The sequence below is a fragment of the Bufo bufo genome, chromosome 6 (genome assembly GCF_905171765.1).
Source record: "Bufo bufo chromosome 6, aBufBuf1.1, whole genome shotgun sequence".
Classification (NCBI taxonomy): domain Eukaryota; kingdom Metazoa; phylum Chordata; class Amphibia; order Anura; family Bufonidae; genus Bufo; species Bufo bufo.
In genome coordinates this window covers 177,166,368-177,189,932 of record NC_053394.1, presented here as the reverse complement: position 1 = coordinate 177,189,932, position 23,565 = coordinate 177,166,368, and the positions used below count along the sequence as shown (strand labels likewise).

At 41.7% G+C, this 23,565-nt stretch overlaps 1 protein-coding gene across 3 annotated transcripts; it reads right to left on the bottom strand.

The window, feature by feature from the left end:
- Positions 1-1,334: 1,334 nt before the first annotated feature.
- LOC121003401 (oocyte zinc finger protein XlCOF8.4-like) lies at positions 1,335-20,664 on the bottom strand. 3 transcript variants are annotated; one of them, XM_040435243.1, is made up of 8 exons: positions 20,607-20,664; positions 20,094-20,245; positions 19,838-19,996; positions 11,012-11,135; positions 10,831-10,928; positions 10,601-10,712; positions 2,164-2,358; positions 1,335-1,520 (listed from the first exon to the last, which is right to left on the bottom strand). In XM_040435243.1, the coding sequence occupies exons 2-8, from the start codon at positions 20,199-20,201 to the stop codon at positions 1,474-1,476; spliced, it is 843 nt and encodes a 280-aa protein (XP_040291177.1). In that variant the 5' UTR covers positions 20,202-20,245; positions 20,607-20,664; the 3' UTR covers positions 1,335-1,473. The 3 variants fall into 3 exon arrangements, with proteins under 3 accessions (XP_040291177.1, XP_040291175.1, XP_040291176.1); XM_040435241.1 differs by having other exon boundaries at positions 1,335-2,358; XM_040435242.1 differs by having other exon boundaries at positions 1,335-2,355.
- Positions 20,665-23,565: the final 2,901 nt, after the last annotated feature.

Genomic DNA, 23,565 nt, shown 5'->3' with positions numbered 1-23,565 from the left:
GGCAGTTGTCTATGCTGTGAAGATACGAGATGTGCAGCACCTGAAACTACGGATACTGGAAGCCTGTGCTAGCATTTCTCCTGCGGTGTTGCTATCAGTGTATGAAGAGTGGGAGAAGAGGGTTGCATTGACAATCCAACACAATGGGCAGCACATTGAACACATTTTATAAGTGGTCAGAAACTTGTAAATAACTCATGAAAGAATAAAGTTACGTTAAAACCAAGCACACCATTATTTTTCTTGTGAAATTCCCAATAAGTGTGATGTGTCACATGACCCTCTTCCTATTGAAAAAACAAAAGTTGGATTCAAAATGGCCGACTTCAAAATGGCCGCCATGGTCACCACCCATCTTGAAAAGTTTCCCCCATCACATATACTAATGTGCCACAAACAGGAAGTTAATATCACCAACCATTCCCATTTTATTAAGGTGTATCCATATAAGGCTGCGTTCACACGGGCGAGATTTCCGCGCGGGTGCAATGCGGTAGGTGAACGCATTGCACCCGCACTGAATCTGGACCCATTCATTTCAATGGGGCTGTTCAGATGAGTGATTATTTTCACGCATCACTTGTGCGTTGCGTGAAAATCGCAGCATGCTCTATATTCTGCGTTTTTCACGCAACGCAGGCCCCATAGAAGTGAATGGGGTTGCGTGAAAATCGCAAGCATCCGCAAGCAAGTGCGGATGCGGTGCGATTTTCACGCATGGTTGCTAGGTGACAGTCTATTCACTGTATTATTTTCCCTTATAACATGGTTAGTAGGGAAAATAATAGCATTCTGAATACAGAATGCTTAGTAAAATAGCGCTGGAGGGGTTAAAAAAAATAAACAAATTAACTCACCTTTTCCTCTTGTTCGCGAAGTTCCCAGTATGATGAGTTGTGGGCTAAAGGACCTTTGGTGACGTCAGATCACATGCTCAAATCACATGGTCCATCACCGTAGCAACCATGCGTGAAAATCGCACCGCATCCGCACTTGCTTGCGGATGCTTGCGATTTTCACGCAACCCCATTCACTTCTATGGGGCCTGCGTTGCGTGAAAAACGCAGAATATAGAGCATGCTGCGATTTTCACGCAACGCACAAGTGATGCGTGAAAATAATCACTCATCTGAACAGCCCCATTGAAATGAATGGGTCCAGATTCAGTGCGGGTGCAATGCGTGATGAAAACTGAACATCGGAACGCAATCGCAGTCAAAACTGACTGCAATTGCATTCCTACTCGCGCGGGTTTGCCGCAACACACCGGGACGCATCCAGACCTAATCCGGACACGCTCGTGTGAACCCAGCCTAAATGGCCCACCCTGTATATCAATGGGGGAGAACTGATGTAACCTGTTGCCTCACAGTTATGACTCGCGTCTGATCTGATGCCAGTGAGAAAAGTGGATACATTTGCTGATCTCCTGGGAAATTTATAGAAGAACTCTTTATATATTATTCACAGTGTTTATTGATGAGGGTGGAATTGTTGGGGTTCTTTCTTTAGATTTTCTTCTTTAAAAAAAATTGTATAAAAGTAAATCCTACAATCTAAATATACTAACCGTTTCAGCACTATGAAGTTTTTGATGTTTAACAAGAGCTGATTTCTGAGCAAAACATTTTTCACAATCTGGACATGAATATGGCTTTTCCTCTGTGTGAGTTCTCCGATGTCCAGCTAGCTGTGCGTTTAAAGTAAAACATTTCCCACATTCTGGGCATGGAAACGGCTTCTCCCCTGTGTGAGTTCTCTGGTGTCCAACAAGATGTGATTTTATACTGAAACCTTTGCCACATTCTGGACATGAAAATGGCTTCTCCCCTGTGTGGGTTTTCTGATGTCTAACAACATGTGATTTCCTGGTAAAACATTTTCCGCATTCTGAACATGTATATGGCTTCACCCCTGTATGAATTTTCTGATGGTCAACAAGATGTGATCTTACAGTAAAACATCTCCCACATTCTGAACATAAAAATGGCTTCACCCCCGTGTGAATTCTTTGATGTCTTACAAGATCTGATTTATGGTTAAAACATTTCCCACATTCTGAACATGAAAATGGCTTCTCATTTCTGTGAATTCTCTTGTGTGCAGAAAAATTTATTATGGTCTTAAAATTTTTCCCACATTCAGAACAAGTAAATATTCTACCTCCTCTGTGACCTATAATTTGTGGATCATTCTGTGACTTATCAAATGAAGATTCCAGGTAATCAGTGGGATTAGGCTGAAAGGCTGAAGGTATATGTGAGGTGATGGCGTATTCTTCATAAGTATCATTATATTCTACTGTGTAATCTGGAGCAAAAAGTAGATCTCCTGACAGGTTTTTGGTGTAGTCATCTGCTAGAAATAAAAACAAATGTCATTGATTTCAGAAATAAAATAAAATATTGCATATTCCTATATGAAACATATTCACTCATGTGAGACATTCTAGGCAGGAAGTAAAATTAAGGGTATTTTTTTAAATACTGATTGGTTCTGTCCCTTTAATTCCGTTCTCTTTCATTATTACCATTCTGTTATGATGTGCCTTGTAATTTAGTACCCATCCCCCATCCTGAGTGATCTCAGACACATTCATGCTGCACACTGGAGGAGGGGTTAAAATGTTTAAACTCTGTGACACACATTCCCTCAGGGCACTTCATTAAATACTTCATTCTAGGTAGGATGCAAGTATTGATTTGCCCTATTTCTTGTACACCCTGGGGTGTAGTCCATGTGCTACGACATGGCGACTGGAGTGCCACCCCATATTGCATGTTGCATATTTAGAATAGTGATGTTTATTTACTTTTTATTATTCAGTATGTGATTTTTTTGTGTTATGGCATATTTAATCACTTACTAAATATATTTATTCAGTTAGCGCGCGTAAGCTTATTCTTTATCAAATCTTTCAAATTCACATTACGTTACATTTATGTATAACTGAATTTTTGAAGTAATTTAATTTCATTATTTTTTTGCCACATAAGATGTCTCCTAAGAGGTCTTTTTTACACCTTTTCCTTTCTTTTTCTTGTATTTGTGGTATTTGTATTTGATTAAATTTCTTATTTTGTGTTTATATATATATATATATATATATATATACACACACAGTTGCAAGAAAAAGTATGTGAACCCTTTGGAATGATATGGATTTCTGCACAAATTGGTCATAAAATGTGATCTGATCTTCATCTAAGGCCTCATGCACACGACCGTTGTGTGCACCCGTGGCCGTTGTTCCGTTTTCCGTGATTTTCTGCGGACCCATTGACTTTCAATAGGTCCGTTAAAAACTCGGAAAATGCACCGTTTGTCATCCGCCTCCGTGATCTGTGTATCCTGTCCGTCAAAAAAATATGACCTGTCCTATTTTTTGGACGGACAACGGTTCACGGACCCATTCAAGTCAATCGGTCTGTGAAAAAACACGGATGCACACAAGATTGGCATCCGTGTCCGTGATCCGTGTCCGTAGGCTACTTTCATACAGACGGATCCGAAAATCCGGGAGCTCCTCCTACTGGTAAGTGACAGATCATTAAGCAATGCGCCGCACAGACCTGTCACTTACCAGCAGGAGGAGCTCCCGGCCGGTCACAGACAGCGCAGCAGGTAAGTATGATGCTTCTAATATTGCTAAGTAACCATGGCAACCAGGACTGCAGTAGCGTCCTGGTTGCCATGGTTACCGATCGGAGCCCCAGCGATTAAATTGGGACTCTGATCAGAACTCTCCGCTGCCACCAATGATACGGAGAGGGGAGGCCGCACACTGGCCACCAATGATATTAATACAATAGAGGGGGGGCCGGGGGGGCACACACTGGCTACCAATGATAATACAATAAAGGGAGGGAGGGGGGTCGGGCCGCACATTGGCTACCAATGATAATACAATAAAGGGAGGGAGGGGGGGCCGGGGGGCTGCACACTGGCTACCAATGATAATACAATAGAGGGAGGGAGGGGGGGCCGGGGGGGCCGCACACTGGATACCAATGATAATACAATAAAGGGAGGGAGGGGGGGGGCCGCACACTGGCTACCAATGATAATACAATAATGATAATACAATAAAGGGAGGGAGGGGGGGGCCGCACAATGGCTACCAATGATAATACTATAGAGGGAGGGGGGGCCAGGGCGGGCCGCACACTGGCCACCAATGATAATACAATAAAGGGAGGGAGGGGGGGCCGGGGGGGGGGCACCCTGGCCACCAATGATATTCAAAATTGGGAGGGAGGGGGGTCTGCCCCCTTCTGCCTGGCAGCCCCTGATCTCTTACAGGGGGCTATGATACGCACAATTAACCCCTTCAGGTGCGGCACCTGAGGGGTTAATTGTGCTGATCACAGCCCCCTGTAAGAGATCGGGTGCTGCCAGCAGCAGGGGGCAGTCATGTACACAGTTCGTAGTATATTCTAACTTGAAGCGTCCCCATCACCATGGGAACGCCTCTGTGTTAGAATATACTGTCGGATATGAGTTTTCACGATGTAACTCAAATCCGATGGTATATTCTAACATAGAGGCGTTCCCATGGTGATGGGGACGCTTCAAGTTAAAATATACCATCGGATTGGAGAAAACTCTGATCCGATGGTATATTAACTCCTGACTTTACATAGAAAGTCAATGGGGGACGGATCCGTTTGCAATTGCACATTGACTTGCATTGTAAGTCAGGACGGATCCGTTTGGCTTCGCACGGCCAGGCGGACACCAAAACGACTTTTTTTTCATGTCTGTGGATCCTCCAAAAATCAAGGAAGACCCACGGACGAAAAAAACGGTCACGGATCACGGACCGTGAAAAAATACGTGTGCATGAGGCCTAAGTCACAACAATAGACCATCACAGTCTGCTTAACCCCTTAAGGACACAGCCTTATTTCACCTTAAGGACCAGGCCATTTTTTGCAAATCTGACCAGTGTCACTTTAAGTGGTGATAACTTTAAAACGTTTTGACTTATCCAGGCCATTCTGAGATTGTTTTTTCGTCACATATTGTACTTCATGACACTGGTAAAATGAAGTCCAAAAAATTTTTTTTTTTTGCATTAAAAAATACCTAATTTACCCAAAAATTTGAAAAATTTGCAAATTTCAAAGTTTCAGTTTCTCTACTTCTGTAATACATAGTAATACCCCCAAAAATTGTGATTACTTTACATTCCCCATATGTCTACTTCCTGTTTGAATTATTTTGGGAATAATATTTTATTTTTTGGGGATGTTACAAGGCTTAGAAGTTTAGAAGCAAATATTGAAATTTTTCAGAAATTTACAAAAACCCAATTTTTAGGGACCACTACAGCTCTGAAGTCACTTTGTGAGGCTTACATAATAGAAACCACCCAAAAATGACCTCATTCTATAAACTACACCCCTCAAGGTATTCAAAACTGATTTTACAAACTTCATTAACCCTTTAGGTGTTGCACAAGAGTTATTGGCAAATGGAGATGAAATTTGCGAATTTCATTTTTTTGCCTATTTATCCATTTTAACCCATTTTTTCCACTAACAAAGCAAGGGTTAACAGCCAAACAAGACTGTATCTTTAGTGCCCTGACTCTGCCGTTTACAGAAACACCCCATATGTGGCTGTAAACTACTGTACAGCCACACAGCGGGGCGTAGAGTGAAAGGTGCGCCGTTTGGTTTTTGGAAGGCAGATTTTGCTGGACTGGTTTATTTACACCATGTCCCATTTGAAGCCCCCCTGATGCACCCCTAGAGTAGAAACTCCATAAAAGTGACCCCATCTAAGAAACTACACCCCTCAAGGTATTCAAAACTGATTTTACAAACTTTGTTAACCCTTTAGGTGTTGCACAAGATTTAATGGAAAATAGAGAAACAATTTCAAAATTTCACTTTTTTGGCAGATTTTCCAGTTACAAAGCAAGGTTTAACAGCCAAACAAAACTCATTATTTATGACCCCATATGTGGTCGTAAACTGCTGTACGGGCACACAGCAGGGCGCAGAAGGAAAGGAATGCCATACGGTTTTTGGAAGGCAGATTTTGCTGGACTGTTTTTTTTTGACACCATGTCCCATTTGAAGCCCCCCTGATGAACCCCTAGAGTAGAAACTCCAAAAAAGTGACCCCATTATAGAAACTACGGGATAGGGTGGCAGTTTTGTTGGTACTAGTTTAGGGTACATATGATTTTTGGTTGCTCTATATTACACTATTTGCGCGGCAAGGTAACAAGAAATAGCTTTTTTGGCACAGTTTTTTTTTTGTTATTTACAACATTCATCTGAAAGGTTAGATCATGTGGTAATTTTATAGAGCAGGTTGTCACGGACACGGCGATACCTAATATGTATACAATTTTTTTTATTTATGTAAGTTTTACACAATGATTTCATTTTTAAAACAAAAAAAAAAGTTTGTGTCTAAGAGCCATAGTTTTTTCAGTTTTTGGGCGATTATCTTAAGTAGGGTCTAATTTTTGGCGGGATGAGATGATGGTTTGATTGCTTTTTTTACACCGTTTTTATTTTTATTTTTTTACGGTGGTCACCTGAGGGGTTAGGTCATGTGATATTTTTATATAGCCAGTCGATACGGACGCGGCGATACCTAATATGTATACTTTTTTTTTTGTTTATGTAAGTTTTACACAATGATTTCATTTTTGAAACAAAAAAAATCATGTTTTAGTGTTTCCATAGTCTAAGAGCCATAGTTTTTTCAGTTTTTGGGTGATTATCTTGGGTAGGGTATGATTTTTGCGGGATGAGATGACGGTTTGATTGTTACAATTTTGGCGTACATGCGACTTTTTTGATCACTTTTATTACCTTTTTTGGGAAGTAAGGTGGGCAAAATTTCAATTTCATCATAGTTTTTTATTTTTTATTTTTATAGAGTTCACCGTTTGGGTAAAGTAACATGACCGTTTTATAGATTAGGTCGTTACGAACGCGGCGATACCAAACATGTGTAGGGAATTTTATTTTTTTATTTTTTAATCAGTGATAAATATGTTTTTTGATTTTTACTTTTTTTTCCACTTTTTTTACATTTATTTTTACCCAGACCCACTTGGTTCTTGAAGATCCAGTGGGTCTGATGTCTGTATAATACAGTACAGTACACCATATAGTGTTTTGTACTGTATTTTACTTACACTTTGTCTGAACAGATCTATGCCTTTAGCACAGATCTGTTCAGCACCATGGACAGCAGGATGCCTGAGAAGGCGTCCTGTTGCCATGGGAACCTTCCCCGTCTGCTCATTTGTAGCCACAACTGCGCAGACGTGGAAGGGTAAGGAGGTAGGCTGTCTGGGGGCTCTCTCCCTCTCCATCGGGGGGCTGCAAAGGCACAGCAGCCCCCCGATGGGAGAGGGAGGGAGCTCCCTGAGATGTTAACCTTTTCCATACAGCGGTCCGTACGGACCGCGGTATGGAAAGGATTAAACGGCTGGCATCGCATCACAGATGTCAGCCATTTATACCAGGGTGTCAGCAATGTGCTGACACCCTGGTATACCCACTGGCCTCCAACGATTTTTCAAGGGGAGGCGGGCGGGGGATCGCACCGCCCGCAACCCCCCCCCCCTGCACCTCCCACCGGGATAAAATCATTCAGGGGTGCAGGGGGGGGGTGAAACATATATATTTTAGGAATACTAACGTTTCTGATCCCCGCGGTCCAGAAACTGCAGAAAGCGCAGCAAACTGCAGGTCTGAATTGACCTGCGGTTTGTTGCGATCGCTGACACCGCGCATTTAGCCGAGGTGCCTGCTCAAGTATTTGAGCAGGCACCTTGTTCCGATCACAGCCGGCCGGGCGGCAGTGATCGGAACAACACATGACGTACCGGTACGTCATGTGTCCTTAAGGACTCGGGAAACATGCAGTACCGGTACGTCATGTGTCCTTAAGGGGTTAAACTAATAACACATAAAAATTTTTATGTTACCATGTTTTTATTGAACACACCATGTAAACATTCACAGTGCAGTTGGAAAAAGTATGTAAACCCCTAGACTAATGACATCTCCAAGAGCTAATTGGAGTGAGGTTTTAGCCAACTGGAGTCCAATCAATGAGATGAGATTGGAGGTGTTGGTTACAGCTGCCCTATCAAAAACACACACCAGTTCTGGGTTTGCTTTTCACAAGAAGCATTGCCTGATGTGAATGATGCCTCACACAAAAGAGCTCTCAGAAGATCTACGATTAAGAATTGTTGACTTGCATAAAGCTGGAAAGGGTTATAAAAGTATCTCCAAAAGCCTTGCTGTTCATCAGTCCACGGTAAGACAAATTGTCTATAAATGGAGAAAGTTCAGCACTGCTGCTACTCTCCCTAGGAGTGTCCGTCCTGTAAAGATGACTGCAAGAGCACAGCGCAGACTGCTCAATAAGGTGAAGAAGAATCCTAGAGTGTCAGCTAAAGACTTACAAAAGTCTCTGGCATATGCTAACATCCCTGTTAGCGAATATATGGATACGTAAAACACTAAACAAGAATGGATTTCTTGGGAGGATACCACAGAGGAAGCCACTGCTGTCCAAAAAAAACATTGCTGCACGGTTACAGTTTGCACAAAAGCACCTGGATGTTCCACAGCAGTACTGGCAAAATATTCTGTGGACAGATGAAACCAAAGTTTAGTTGTTTGGAAGAAACACGCAACACTATGTGTGGAGAAAAAGAGGTACAGTACACCAACATCAAAACCTCATCCCAACTGTGAAGTATGGTGGTGGAAGCATCATGGTTTGGGGCTGCTTTGCTGCGTCAGGGCCTGGACGGATTGTTATCATCGAAGGAAAAATAATTTCCCAAGTTTATCAAGACATTTTCCAGGAGAACTTAAGGCCATCTGTCCACCAGCTGAAGCTCAACAGAAGATGGGTGTTGCAACAGAACAACGACCCAAAGCATAGAAGTAAATCAACAACAAAATTGCTTAAACAGAAGAAAATACGACTTCTGGAGTGTCCCAGTCAGAGTCCTGACCTCAACCCGATTGAGATGCTGTGGCATGACCTCAAGAAAGACATCCCAAGAATATTGAAACAGTTCTGTAAAGAGGAATGGTCAAGAATTACTCATGACCATTGTTCACGTCTGATCTGCAACTACAGGAAACGTTTGGTTGAAGTTATTGCTGCCAAAGGAGGTTCAACCAGTTATAAAATCCAAGGGTTCACATACTTTTTCCACCTGCACTGTGAATGTTTACATGGTGTGTTCAATAAAAACATGGTAACATTTAATTCTTTGTGTGTTATTAGTTTAAGCAGACTGTGATTGTCTATTGTTGTGACTTAGATGAAGATCAGATCACATTTTATGACTAATTTGTGCAGAAATCCATATCATTCCAAAGGGTTCACATACTTTTTATTGCAACTAAGACGCACTGGCCCATAAGACACACCTAGGTTTTAGAGGAGGACAATAAGAAAAAAATATTTTTCATTAGACCTCAGATCAGATCAGCAATCAGACCCCCAATGTTAATCAGACCTCAGCTCACAGCCCCAATCAAATCCCCCAATGTTAATAAGACCTCAGATCAGAGCCCAATATAAAGAAGACCCCCAATCAGACCTCAGATGAGACCCCATGACTTATATCAGCCCCCAGCCATATGTGATCAGCTCCCAGCCATAATTCAGCCGCCCCAGCCATAATTCAGCAGCCCCCAGCCATAATTCAGCATCCGCAGCCCCAGATCACAAAATAAATAAACCACTTACTTCTCCTGCTCCTGGACGCCGCGGCTCCTCACCTCCGACGATCTTCTTCCTCCTGCTGTCAGCTGTGCTGTGAACCAGCGCGCACAGTGTGAGATCACAGAGCGCCCTCACTCTTTGCGCAGCCACTGCACAGCCGACAGCCAAGGACCAGGAAGCGGTGAGTACAGAGCCTTCACCACTTTCCGGTCCTCCGGTACTAATGAGCGCTTCCATAATGGAAGCGCTCATTAGTATTCACCCCATAAGACGCAGGGACATTATATATATATATATATATATATATATATATATATATTCATTAATAAAATACAGGTTAGGAGGTTATTTTCAAATTCAAGTCCCTTCACTCCCTATAACATTCTTCTCTGTACATATAAATGCTATCCTTTTATACAACTCAGTTATTCCCCCTTTTTGTGTTTAAACAGACTCTGGCAGCAATTAGGGGATATGGAGAGCAGCACACACACACACACACACACACACACATTTTGTGGAACTTTTCTCATCAGTAGTGTGAATATGAACTTTTAATCTGCCAATTTCTGCTCCTGTAGGTGCACTGGAGGTGGAGCTTCGCCGACGTGCTCTCTGCATTGAGCTATTTCACAGCCCCACCCCTTCTGAAAGGTTCTTTCTTACTTTTCATTGCCATTCTATATACACCTCAGAGTAGATGTCTCCATTTTCTACCTGCTAAGAGCTCATGCCAGATGATATATATTCCTGAGACCTCTGCTGGAGAAATATTTTTTCCAATTAGATTTTACTTAAGGAATCAATAATAGCTGCAGAGATTGGGCAATGGGAATATGACTTTTAGTATTTATTGGTTCCCACTCACCAATGTTGAAATCTGTAAGAATTTCTTCCTCTTTACTTTGCTGGATAACTACTTCATATATCTCATCTTCACTTGTCATAACTTCATCTTTGACATCAGTCATATAGTCTGTCTAATTCCCAACATACAAAACATTAATAACCATTAAAACATGAAAATAAATTATTACTATTGAACTGAGATGGAACAAGATTATATATAGCATTCGGTGACATCAGAGCTTCATCTACCTGATAATCCTCTAGGTCATCATTGCAGTTTTCCTCTGGACAATTCTGTGTACTTACTGGGGAGAATCCCTCAAGTATGTTCTTCATACTGGATCCCTCTGTAAAAGAGGCAAGCATAGTACTTTCATGGTGATCTACAAAACTCCGCTCTACTTTATAGTCAAGAAAAGTCTTCTCTTACTCAGTGATGTGAAGGGCTGGTGGTTCTCCATCATGATGTCCTTGTACAGATCCTTGTGTCCTTCTAAATAATCCCACTCCTCCATGGAAAAAAAGACTGTGACATCCTGATATCTTATCGCAACCTAATACATGAAAAGAGATTTAGTAGGAAAATCCAACCAGAGACTTCAGAACAGAAAAAACTCCCCCCCTCCCACTCCTACCAAATTTTTTGAAAGTATTGTCTACTGAAAGGAATACAGTTTTCATGATTTTAAAAGCATTCAATACAAAAGCTGCAGAAGAAGGAAAAGCGCTGCTACACCTCTCCCTCTTCCAATGAGATTGACAAGACGAGGCATCCTCACTGCTCTGATACCTGGCCCTGAAATCTCACAAATGCATCTGAGGAGTGAAGAACTCTTGCAGTCGTCCCTTCTCTGAGATCTCCACTGCACATGCACAGATGGCACATGTTCAAGATTTCAGGGCTAGGCATCACAGTATTTAAGGATGCCTGACCATGTCAATTTCACTGGGAGGTGGTGTGGCAAAGGAAAGAGTTGGAGGTAAAGTGGTGCTCCGAGGGACTAGGCCAGCATTTCGGTGCTCTGAGCACCTCATTTGAATTAATTAAAGTATCTACACACTATTAACACTCAGCTTCTATTGGACTTTCTACAGCCACCACTATCCCCAATCTCTGCCCTCTCCTGTCCTGATTTGGCTGCCTAACACTTCAACAAAACTCTTAAATGCACAATGGATAAAGTAGTACCCTCTACAAATTAAAAGGTGGCAGCATTGGCACATGTCTCAAAACACGATTTTCTTCGGTAGTGTTCTAGGTGTGCCAAATGTCTTTGGAGAAAATCAAGTCTGTCAGTGGATTTCCTCTATTATAAGTTCATGCTCAAAACCTATAACTCTGTCCTTAATCTTGCCAAACAAGCGTATGTCACTATTCTCATATTCTCACTGTCACTCTAGCATCCTATCCGCAATCTTTGCTCCATCAATGATCTCAGACCAACAACCTTCAAAATCCAAACTTTCCACTTCCGCCTACAAGACTTTTCTCACGCTGCACAAGTTTTCTGCAATACACTGCCCTTGACCAACAGATTGGTTCCCAGCATCCACAGTTTAAAGCATGCCCTAAATACAGACAGGCCTACGACATTCCCTAATGTAGCCCTTTTCTGCTCCCTTCTACATTATCCCCTAGAACCTGTATCCCTCATCCAACCATAGCCCTGATACTCCATATATTCCAACACACTTAATATTTGTATTGACTGGATTCGGCTCAGGCAGCCTGATATATGCTTCCCTATACTATATAAAAGATGACTGGACCATGGTATAGTACAAGCACTTATGCCTCATGTTTCACCCCTATCTCCTTATAGATTGAAAGCTCTCGCGAGCAGGGCCCTCACTCCTATTGTCTGAATTGTTGAGTTTACATACAAATTGGCGTGAATAAATAAATATGTCGGCCCTGCTGCACCACCACCCTCCCCGCCCTGGACACTCCACTTAAATGACAACCTTTTAGGAATTCGACAGATAATGATTTAGGTGTCTACATCAGTGATCACAAGAACAACAAACTAAACGATTATTGCTTTTCATTTGACTGTTTAATGGTTTTACACTACTCGATAATTGATTACTTTTGCTCAATTAAGCAATTTTGAGAAAATAATAACTACTCCTGTAAAAGGGCCTTTAGGTAGTTTGGTCTGGCCATCCCTGACATCTCTTTCTCAATTTTCCCCAACCATGGTGTGCGGAGGATATGGTCTACTTCTTACAAGAGCTTGTAGTGCTTGTAAGAAATAGACCATAGGGACTATAATTTTTATTCCCGGCACATTGAGGGTAATTTATTAAGTCTACAACCTTTTTTTAATGTCCGTGGAACAAAATGTTGTCACACAGACGTTTTTACCCCGTACTTGCCACATAAGGAAACAGGCGTAAAAGAGGAATGCAAAGTACTCCAGTTAGGGGCTGGAATAGTTTTCATTTCAGGTGCATGGACTGTCGAAGCTGTGCCTAACTTATGACAAGGTCTGCACCTCATCATAAATTAAGCGCTTCCTTTGGCAGCACAGGGGCAATCAAAGACCGGCTTAACTATCATTCTATTTATAGAAGGATAGTTTTCTTATTTGAGTGTTGGGGCGTAAAGGGTTTATCTGATTATTTGTAAGTGATCATCAATTGTCAGCTGTTTGAGAAGGCCCAGCGCTCGCATGAGCGCTGCAGTCTTCTTGCTGCTTACCCTAGACCAGGGTGTCAGACCATCAGATGTCAGACCCCCACCAATCAAATGCTGATGACCTATCCAGAGGATAAGCCATCAGTTACAAATGGTCAGATAACCCCTTTAACACTTTGCGGACATGGCAGTTTTCTGTTTTTGTTTTTTACGCCCTTTCTTCTTAACCCCTTAAGCACTCAGCCCTATTTCACCTTAAAGACCCGGCCATTTTTTGCAAATCTGACCAGTGTCACATTAAGTAGTGATAATTTTAAAACGCTTTGACTTATCCAGGCCATTTTGAGATAGTTTTTTCGTCACATATTGTACTTCATGACACTAGTAAAATGAAGTTAAAAAAATAATAATTTTTATTTATAAAAAATACCAAATTTACCCAAATTTTTTTAAAAATTGCAAATTTCCAAGTTTCAATTTCTCTACTTCTATAATACATAGTAATACCTCCAAAAATAGTTATTACTTTACATTCCCCATATGTCTACTTCATGTTTAGGGATCATTTTGGGAATGATATTTAATTTTTTGGGGATGTTACAAGGCTTAGAAGTTTAGAAGCAAATCTAGAAATTTTTCAGAAATTTTCAAAAACCAAATTTTTAGGGACCAGCTCAGGTTTGAAGTCACTTTGCGAGGCTTACAAAAATGACCCCATTCTATAAACTACACCCCTCAAGGTATTCAAAACTGATTTTACAAACTTTGTTAACCCTTTAGGTGTTCCACAAGAATTAATGGAAAATAGTGATACAATTTCAAAATGTAACTTTTTTGGCAGATTTTCCATTTTAATAATTTTTTTCCAGTTACAAAGCAAGGGTTAACAGCCAAACCAAACTCAATATTTATGGCCCAGATTCTGTAGTTTACAGAAACACCCCATATGTGGTCATAAACCACTGTACAGGCACACGGCAGGGTGCAGAAGGAAAGGAATGCCATACGATTTTTGGAAGGCAGGTTTTGCTGGACTGGTTTTTTGGACACCATGTCCCATTTGAAGCCCCCCTGATGCACCCCTTGAGTAGAAACTCCATAAAAGTGACCCCATCTAAGAAACTACACCCTTCAAGGTATTCAAAACTGATTTTACAAACGTCGTTAACCCTTTAGGTGTTCCACAAGAATTAATGGAATATAGAGATACAATTTCAAAATTTCACTTTTTTGGCAGATTTTCCATTTTAATGAGTTTTTTTCCAGTTACAAAACAAGGTGTTACGCTGAGCGCTCCGGGTCCCCTGCTGGTCTCGGAGCGCTCACAGCGTATGTCCCCAGGCAGCACTCCAGCCTCTCGGCGTGTGCGTCCTCGCTCTCTAGGGCGCGCACGCGCCGGGACTCTTAGATTCAAAGGACCAGTGCACCAGTGATTGGTGCCTGGTCCAAAGGGGTTATTAAGGGTTAAGGTTGTGAGAGGCAGTGCTGACTTAATTAGGCTGCAGCTGTGCACTGCCCATTTATACCTTCTCCTCCCACAGCCTTCTGCCGGATCTTTGTGCCTTGTGCCTCAGAGAAAGCGTTCCCTATGATGTTAGTTTGCCTTACCTGTTGCCGTACCCGTTGCTACCGTCCACTCGCCTTTGAACCTTTGCCGCCTGCCCTGACCGCTGCTTCGTCCGACTACGCTCTTGCCTTCTCCCTGTGTACCATGCCTTATCAGTTGCCAGAGAGGTCGAGTTGTTACTAGGGGACACGACCTGGTAGTTACCGCCGCGGCAAATCCATCCCGCTTTGCGGCGGGCTCTGGTGAAGACCAGTAACTGCCTAGAACCGGTCCTCTAGTACAACCCGCGCCATCGCCTCTCTGGTGCAGAGGATTCACTACCTGTCCTGCCGGTTCGTGACACAAGGGTTAACAGCCAAACCAAACTCAATACTTATGGCCCAGATTCTGTAGTTTACAGAAACACCCCATATGTGGTCGTAAACCGCTGTACGGGCACACGGCAGGGCGCAGAAGGAAAGGAATGCCATATGGTTTTTGGAAGGCAGATTTTGCTGGACTGTTTTTTTTTACACCATGTCCCATTTAAATCCCCCCTGATGCACTCCTAGAGTAGAAACTCCAAAAAAGTGGCCCCATTTTAGAAACTACAGGAGAGGGTGGCAGTATTGTTGGTACTAGTTTAGGGTACATATGATTTTTGGTTGCTCTATATTACACTTTTTGTGAGGCAAGATAACAAGAAATAGCTGTTTTGGCACCATTTTTATTTATTGTTATTTACAACATTCATCTGACAGGTTATATCATGTGGTATTTTTATAGACCAAGTTGTCACAGATGCGGCGATACCTAATATGTATACTTTTTATTTATTTATGTAAGTTTTACACAATGATTTCATTTTTGAAGCAAAAATAATCATGTTTTAGTGTTTCCATAGTCTGAGAGCCATAATTTTTTCAGTTTTTGGGCGATTACCTTGGGTAGGATATGATTTTTGCGGGATGAGATGACGGTTTTATTGGCACTATTTTGGGGTGCGTGTGACTTTTTTATTGCTTGCTATTACACTTTTTGTTATGTAAGGTGACAAAAAATGGTTTATTTAGCACAGTTTTTATTTGAAATTTTTTACGGTGTTCATCTGAGGGGTTAGGTCATGTGATATTTTTATAGAGCCGGTCGATACGGACGCGGCGATACCTAATATGTATACTTTTTTTTTATTTATGTAAGTTTTACACAATGATTTCATTTTTGAAGCAAAAAAAATCATGTTTTACTGTTTCCATAGTCTGAGAGCCATAATTTTTTCAGTTTTTGGGCAAATACCTTGGGTAGGGTATTATTTTTGCGGGATGAGATGACGGTTTTATTGGCACTATTTTGGGGTACATGTGACTTTTGGATTGCTTGCTATTACACTTTTTGTGATGTAAGGTGACAAAAAATAGTTTATTTAGCACAGTTTTTATTTTTTATTTTTTACGGTGTTCATCTGAGGGGTTAGGTCAGATGATATTTTTATAGAGCCGGTCGATACGAACGTGGCGATACCAAATATGTATACTTTTTATTTATTTATGTAAGTTTTACACAATAACAGCTTTTTTAAAACAAAAGAAATTATGTTTTAGTGTCTCCATATTCTGAGCCATATTTTTTTTATTTTTTGGGCGATTGTCTCAGTTAGGGGCTAATTTTTTGCGGGATGAGGTGACAGTTAGATTGGTACTATTTTGGTGGCAAACGCCTTTTTGATCGCTTGCTGTTGTACTTTTTGTGATGTAAGGTGACGAAAAAATTGGTTATTTAGCACAGTTTTTATTTTTTATTTTTTACGGTGTTCATCTGAGGGGTTAGGTCATGTGATATGTTTATAGAGCCGGTCAATACGGACGCGGCGATACCTAATATGTATACTCCACCCCCTTTTTTTTACCTTTTTTTTTTACTTTATTTGGGGAAAATTAAATTTTTGTTTATTTTTACTTGAAACTTTTAATTTTTGGGGGGGAAAACTTTATTTTTTCAACTTTTTTTTCACTTTCTTTTTTGTCCCACTTTGGGACTTGAACTTTTGGGGGTCTAATCCATTACAATGCATTCCAATACTTCTGTATTGGAATGCATTGGCTGTATGAGTAATACTGTGTGTCTTCCTTAGGCATCGCGCTACCTTCCATGCCATCAGGTCCCCCCTACAGCCGCATAGGGACCCGATGGCACGCCCGATCACTGCCGCAACCGCAGGTAAAAGCCGCAAACCGCAGGTCTGAGTTGATCTGCTGTTTGTGGCGATCGCCGACACGGGGGGGTCACGGGACCTCCCCGCGCATTTAGCCAAGGTGCCTGCTCAATGATTTGAGCAGGCACCGGGTTCCGATCACCGCCCGCCGGGCAGCAGTGATCGGAGCAACACATGACGTACCGGTACGTCATGGGTCCTTAAGGACTCAGGAACCATGCCGTACCGGTACGTCTCAAGTCCTTAAGGGGTTAAAGCCATAACTTTTTTGGTTTTCCATTCACATAGATGTATGAGGGCTTATTTTGCGGGACAAGTTGCACTTTGTAATGTCACCATTTATTATTGCATTTAATGTTGTGGGAAATTCCAAATGAGGTGCAATTGGAAACTAAACACAATTTATAAACACAAACAAATCATAGCACCTTTGCAGGATCCAGCAAGCTAGTAAACCTATTGCTCAGGCAGTGAGTGAGACAAAGTGCAGCATATGTGGCAGAGCTGATTAAATGACAAATTAAATGCAGCACACACAGAACCACAGGAGGGTTAACCTTTGCAATACTGCATAATGAGGAGAGGTTCAATGAAAAATATCATATAAGAGGGTGCCCAGACCTACTGCCAGAGTGCTGGAATTGCAACACAGACAGAATGAGTGAAGTGGTCCAGACAGTCCCAGAAATCTGTTAAGCAAAAATTTCACATTAGTGTTTTTTGCGGATCCGTCATGGATCTGCAAAAACACTTCCGTTACCATAATACAACCGCATGCATCCGTCATAAATGGATCCGGTTGTATTATGTCTTCTATAGCAATGACGGATCCGTCATGAACACCACTCAAAGTCAATGGGGGACAGATCTGTTTTTTATTGTGTCAGAGAAAACGGATCCGTCCCCACTGACTTACATTGTGTGCCAGGACGGATCCGTGTAGCTCCGCACCACATGGCGGACAGAAAAACGCTGCTTGCAGTGTTATTCTGTCCTCAATGGGAGCACGACCAAACGGAACGTAATGCATTTTGGTGCACTCCGTTTCGTTCAGTTCAGTTTTGTCCCCATTGACAATTAATGAGGACAAAACTGAAGCGTTTTCTTCCGCTATGGAGATCCTATGACGGAATTGAAAACACTAATGTGAAAGTAGCCTAATTATATTTTCTGCTGAATATAATCTCTCTCAAGGCCAAAACCTTTCCAGTAAATCCAAAGTTTTTTCTTCTGACCTTCTTCATGCTGTAGGAAGGCGCAGGGGTCCGTCATTGACGGAAGGTACGTGTCACCGAGGTTCCTGGCCTCGGTGAGATAAGAACCGGTAATTTTGTGTGTCGGCGGCAGCTAGTGCTCGCTGACACTGTTGTACTTAGTATGACTGTAAAGCCAATCCAGGCCGGTTCTTATTGGGAACAGCCAAAGAGCAAGGTGGGTGGCTGTTCCCCACGTCCAGGCCAAGTTTTGGGCTGGGGTTTAAACTCAACTCAGCTGGGTGTGGTATGATCCTCCAAGTGATAGTGGAGCTGTGGAAGCTCTGTGTTTTGGGAGCTGAGGAGACCCGCCACGCTGCCAGGCTGAGAGCTGCATGAGAGCCGCCTGCTGTGGACTGCCAGGTGATTTGTGGAATCTTGCTGTGTGAATTAACACCAAGACTCTGTAAAGTGTTGTTTTTCCTTTTCTGCTTGTTTTGGTGTGAATAAACTGAACTTTTGTTTTTCAACCGTGGTCTTGCCTCTGTGTTGTATCCGCTTACCCTGCCTACCAGAGCAAATCCCTACAATGTCCAGAATATTCTTTACTTCGTACACAGTCTCAGTACTGACCGGAGAAGAAGCATGTCATAATGTGTGGTTTAGTGTTCTCATTAAGAGAAACAAAATAAGAGTATTGCAGGTTTAATACCTTTTAATGGCTAACAAAAATAGAAGTAATGATGTTACATAGCTTTGGAGACATCACCAGTCCCTTCATCAGGCGTACTGCATACCGGTTGAATACCACTAGCTTAAGGAGACATACATGAAAGGAACCCATAATAAAATAGGTGACGCTGCACACAGGGTGAGTGGAGTGTCGCCCGTATCTGGCCAAAGTAGCGAAGCAGTGTCAAGTACGAGCCACCAATGTAACACTTTACAAAAGCAGTATCTGGTTGCTATGACTTCAGCTCAAATAATAGGGGCGTTACAAGCCCTCTCTCTCTATCAGAGAACCTTATATAAAAATACTAGAAGATAAGATAATTCTCAGATTGGACCCAGCATTCTAAGGCCTTGTTCACATCTCCGTTAAGGAAATCCGGCTGCTGATGCCGGCTGTCGGCTGGACAAAAAAAACTTGCATGTGCAAGTGAAACATTTTTTTTTCACATCACATGTCATTTCATTTTTTAAAACCATCATTATTCCAACTAGAGGACTACAGTGTAAATTTGATAGGAAGCTAATTAGGTCCTACCGTATGCAGGGCCTAATTGACTATTGTACAAGGCAGGCCTAGGGACCCTTAGCTGTCATACAGCGGCAACTGATTTAGACCCTCTTAGCAACATGTTACAGCTGTATAAAACTCACTAAAGTACCGCTTTCGGTATTGCACATGGCATATGAGGAATAAATGGCAGTTGCAGCATGGCATCAGCTTTTTTACAGCTGTCATTTGCTGTGGGTAGAATGGCAGGTGCAGAGCAACTGAGCCCATGGCATCACATTAGAGTATGGCCAGAAACTGCCCACACTGTACTATTACCCTGCTGTGTGGAAAGATTTTATCAGATGAAGGTTATAACTGTTATCATTCAGATATCTACCCCGGTGTTACAGTACAATGTCCCAGCATCGTCAGCAGTCCTCACCTCTCCAGTCAGCAGCTCAGTGATTTCATTGGTAATTTCTAAGATCTTCTGGTCATTGCTGCTCTCATTCTTCAGCAAGTATAATGGAGACACTGTGATGGGCTTCTGGGTCCTGCTCCATACATCATCCTCATCTGTCATCTTCACTAGTGTGTAACCCTGTGCACAGGAAGAAGCATTGCTTTACCATTATGCATCCCCCTGGTCATACCCCTTTATGGATATGACATACAACATGATTTCCAGAATCCCTCACCTCTCCAGTCAGCAGGTAGATGAGCTCCAGTGTGAGGTTTAATATTCTCTCAGCCATATGTTTTCTGTCCTTGTTCATCTTTTGTGGGCCATTAAGGAAAAGGCTCATTTTTTGTGAAGGAGACTTACAGTTACCATGTATACTTCAGGAACCTGAGAAACACAGGATGAGGGAGAGGAGCCTTAAGAAAATCCTGATGTATATCTTTTAAATAGTGGAGCTGATACACAGCTATATAAAATCCCAATATCCAATCTTGCACTATATATACACATGCTATAATGCCATCTACACTATATAACTATACTAGATACACATATATAAAATAGTATTAGATTCTCACTATACTATCGCTGTATATGACCATACATTATGTATCCACATATATACAGACCAATAGATACAAAGGTATATAAAATACTGTCATTACATATGACCCTGTACAATATACACTACATAATACACACAATGTGTATATTTTCGTAACATGCAATTAATACAATTCGCACGTACAATGGACACTTATCTGCAGATATTACATCCTAGTGGCTAGAGGACCTTTGATGATGTCACAGTCATGTGACCAGTCACCTAAATATAGTAATTAAGATGTTACAGTGTAGCTATAGGACCTTTGATTATGTCACAGTCATGTGATCAGTCATGGGAGGAGCCAGACACAGGTCTTTGAAGTTGCAATGTCCCTGTGTGTGTACCATTCACTGCAGTGATGGCTGTGTAATATGCATGCAGTAAAGATGTCTACCCATATCTCATGCACTAGTTCAAATGCACCCACTAAACCCAGGAGGTCAAATTAAATATTCCAATAGTCTAGGACTATAATTTCCTGTTTCTGGTCTTATCATTAAAATATAACCTTTAAACGTGAAGTTTAAAAATACATATGGAGGGCTACTGTATTTTGGACTGAGGGTATAGTGTCTGTTTTATTAGTGAATCAGAGGGATATTACTACATATCTCACTGAGGCTATGTGCAGGATTTCTACTCACACCTATGTTACTACACTTGATGTCTGTAATGTCGACCGACACCAGGCATTCTATCATCAAGCCGCACTTATTTTTGCCAGTCACCCTTTACAGTGTTTCTCTGATTAGTGTAATACTCCTATCTGTAACCCTCACAGTGGCTATTCTGCCTAAGTAGCTGCAGTGTCCCTCAGATGTGTTCGGCGTCTGCAGATCGCCTCGCTACTATTCCATCTTTTGCCCTGCCATAATTCTTAAAAAGTGTTTAAAGACGCAGCCCCCCCGACATGTTTCACCACAGATGCGGGGTCTTCAGGGGAAATGGAGCTACTATCAACACGAGCGTCTCCTGCCAGAAATACTTTATATCCTTAGGGTGGATCTCACCTTCTGAATCACCTATAGCTATTCGGTCTCGTGTTGAGTGATGTCCTTCTGGGCCAGTCATATCCATTATTTTTTCAATTATCGGCTTGCTGGGGAAAATCGAAAGGGAGGTAACCTGCGCATGCGTCCTAGACTTAGATGTTTCTTATTACTCGGTATGCTAATACGCATGCGTTAGGACTTATACTAAGTTTGCATCTATGCCCTTAGTCCATCTACGCTTGCGTTAGGACTTATAATTCCCATGCTCTGAAAAGTTTGTCGATTTTTAATATATCTTTGAGGCGCATGCGTCAAAACTTGGAATCTTTTCTATATATTTGTAGGTTAATGCGCATGCGTTAGAACTCGTACTCTAATCCCATACATATTCAGCTGTTATCTACGCATGCGCTATAACTTAAGATTTCCAACGTTCCGCTTCAGCTCAATCTCTACTCGAGATATACATATTTCAGGGCGCCTGCGCTAATACTTAGAACTTTTCGCGTCTCCATCTATTACCAGGTGCGCTTGCGCTCAGTCTTTGAATTTGATTATATACTTTCAAGGCGCGTGCATTTGTACTTAGAGTATCTCACATTTCTGTCTAATGATAGAGGAGCATATACTGGAGCTTTTTAAGGTTTATTCAAATTGCATACTTTCAGGGCGCATGCGTCTGGACTTATCAGACCCTTTTTTACGATGATTCATGCAGCTTCATAATCAGGTATGTATGCATAGGTACTAAAGCTTACAACTTTTTTCATTCTTAGGTACATATATCAGAACTTGGGAAATTCATTTCTCACGATGTTTATAAATATATTGGGATTATACACTATATGTGTAATCACCAGTCTATTGTTGATTTTCCTTTAGTGTATTTTTATATACACTCACCTAAAGAATTATTAGGAACACCTGTTCTATTTCTCATTAATGCAATTATCTAGTCAACCAATCACATGGCAGTTGCTTCAATGCATTTAGGGGGGTGGTCCTGGTCAAGACAATCTCCTGAACTCCAAACTGAATGTCAGAATGGGAAAGAAAGGTGATTTAAGCAATTTTGAGCGTGGCATGGTTGTTGGTGCCAGACGGGCTGGTCTGAGTATTTCACAATCTTCTCAGTTACTGGGATTTTCACGCACAACCATTTCTAGGGTTTAAAAAGAATGGTGTGAAAAGGGAAAAACATCCAGTATGCGGCAGTCCTGTGGGCAAAAATGCCTTGTGGATGCTAGAGGTCAGAGGAGAATGGGCCGACTGATTCAAGCTGATAGAAGAGCAACGTTGACTGAAATAACCACTCGTTACAACCGAGGTATGCAGCAAAGCATTTGTGAAGCCACAACACGCACAACCTTGAGGCGGATGGGCTACAACAGCAGAAGACCCCACCGGGTACCACTCATCTCCACTACAAATAGGAAAAAGAGGCTACAATTTGCACGAGCTCACCAAAATTGGACTGTTGAAGACTGGAAAAATGTTGCCTGGTCTGATGAGTCTCGATTTCTGTTGAGACATTCAAATGGTAGAGTCCGAATTTGGCGTAAACAGAATGAGAACATGTATCCATCCTCTGATGGCTACTTCCAGCAGGATAATGCACCATGTCACAAAGCTCGAATCATTTCAAATTGGTTTCTTGAACATGACAATGAGTTCACTGTACTAAAATGGCCCCCACAGTCACCAGATCTCAACCCAATAGAGCATCTTTGGGATGTGGTGGAACGGGAGCTTCGTGCCCTGGATGTGCATCCCTCAAATCTCCATCAACTGCAAGATGCTAATCCTATCAATATGGGCCAACATTTCTAAAGAATGCCATCAGCACCTTGTTGAATGAATGCCATGTAGAATTAAGTGTGTATTATGTATTAGTATGGTGTTCCTAATAATTCTTTAGGTGAGTGTATATAGTTTTATTTTCCCAGCAGCTATAGGCCTTTTTCCTTATTATTCCTAGGATCAATATCCTAGATTGCTGGATATTTGTGCCCTATGTTTGTCTGGACCTATTGACTTTTTAATATTTGATAACATTTTATATAATTTTTAACTAAAAAGAGAGAGGAAAAACCAGTATTTTCCGAGTG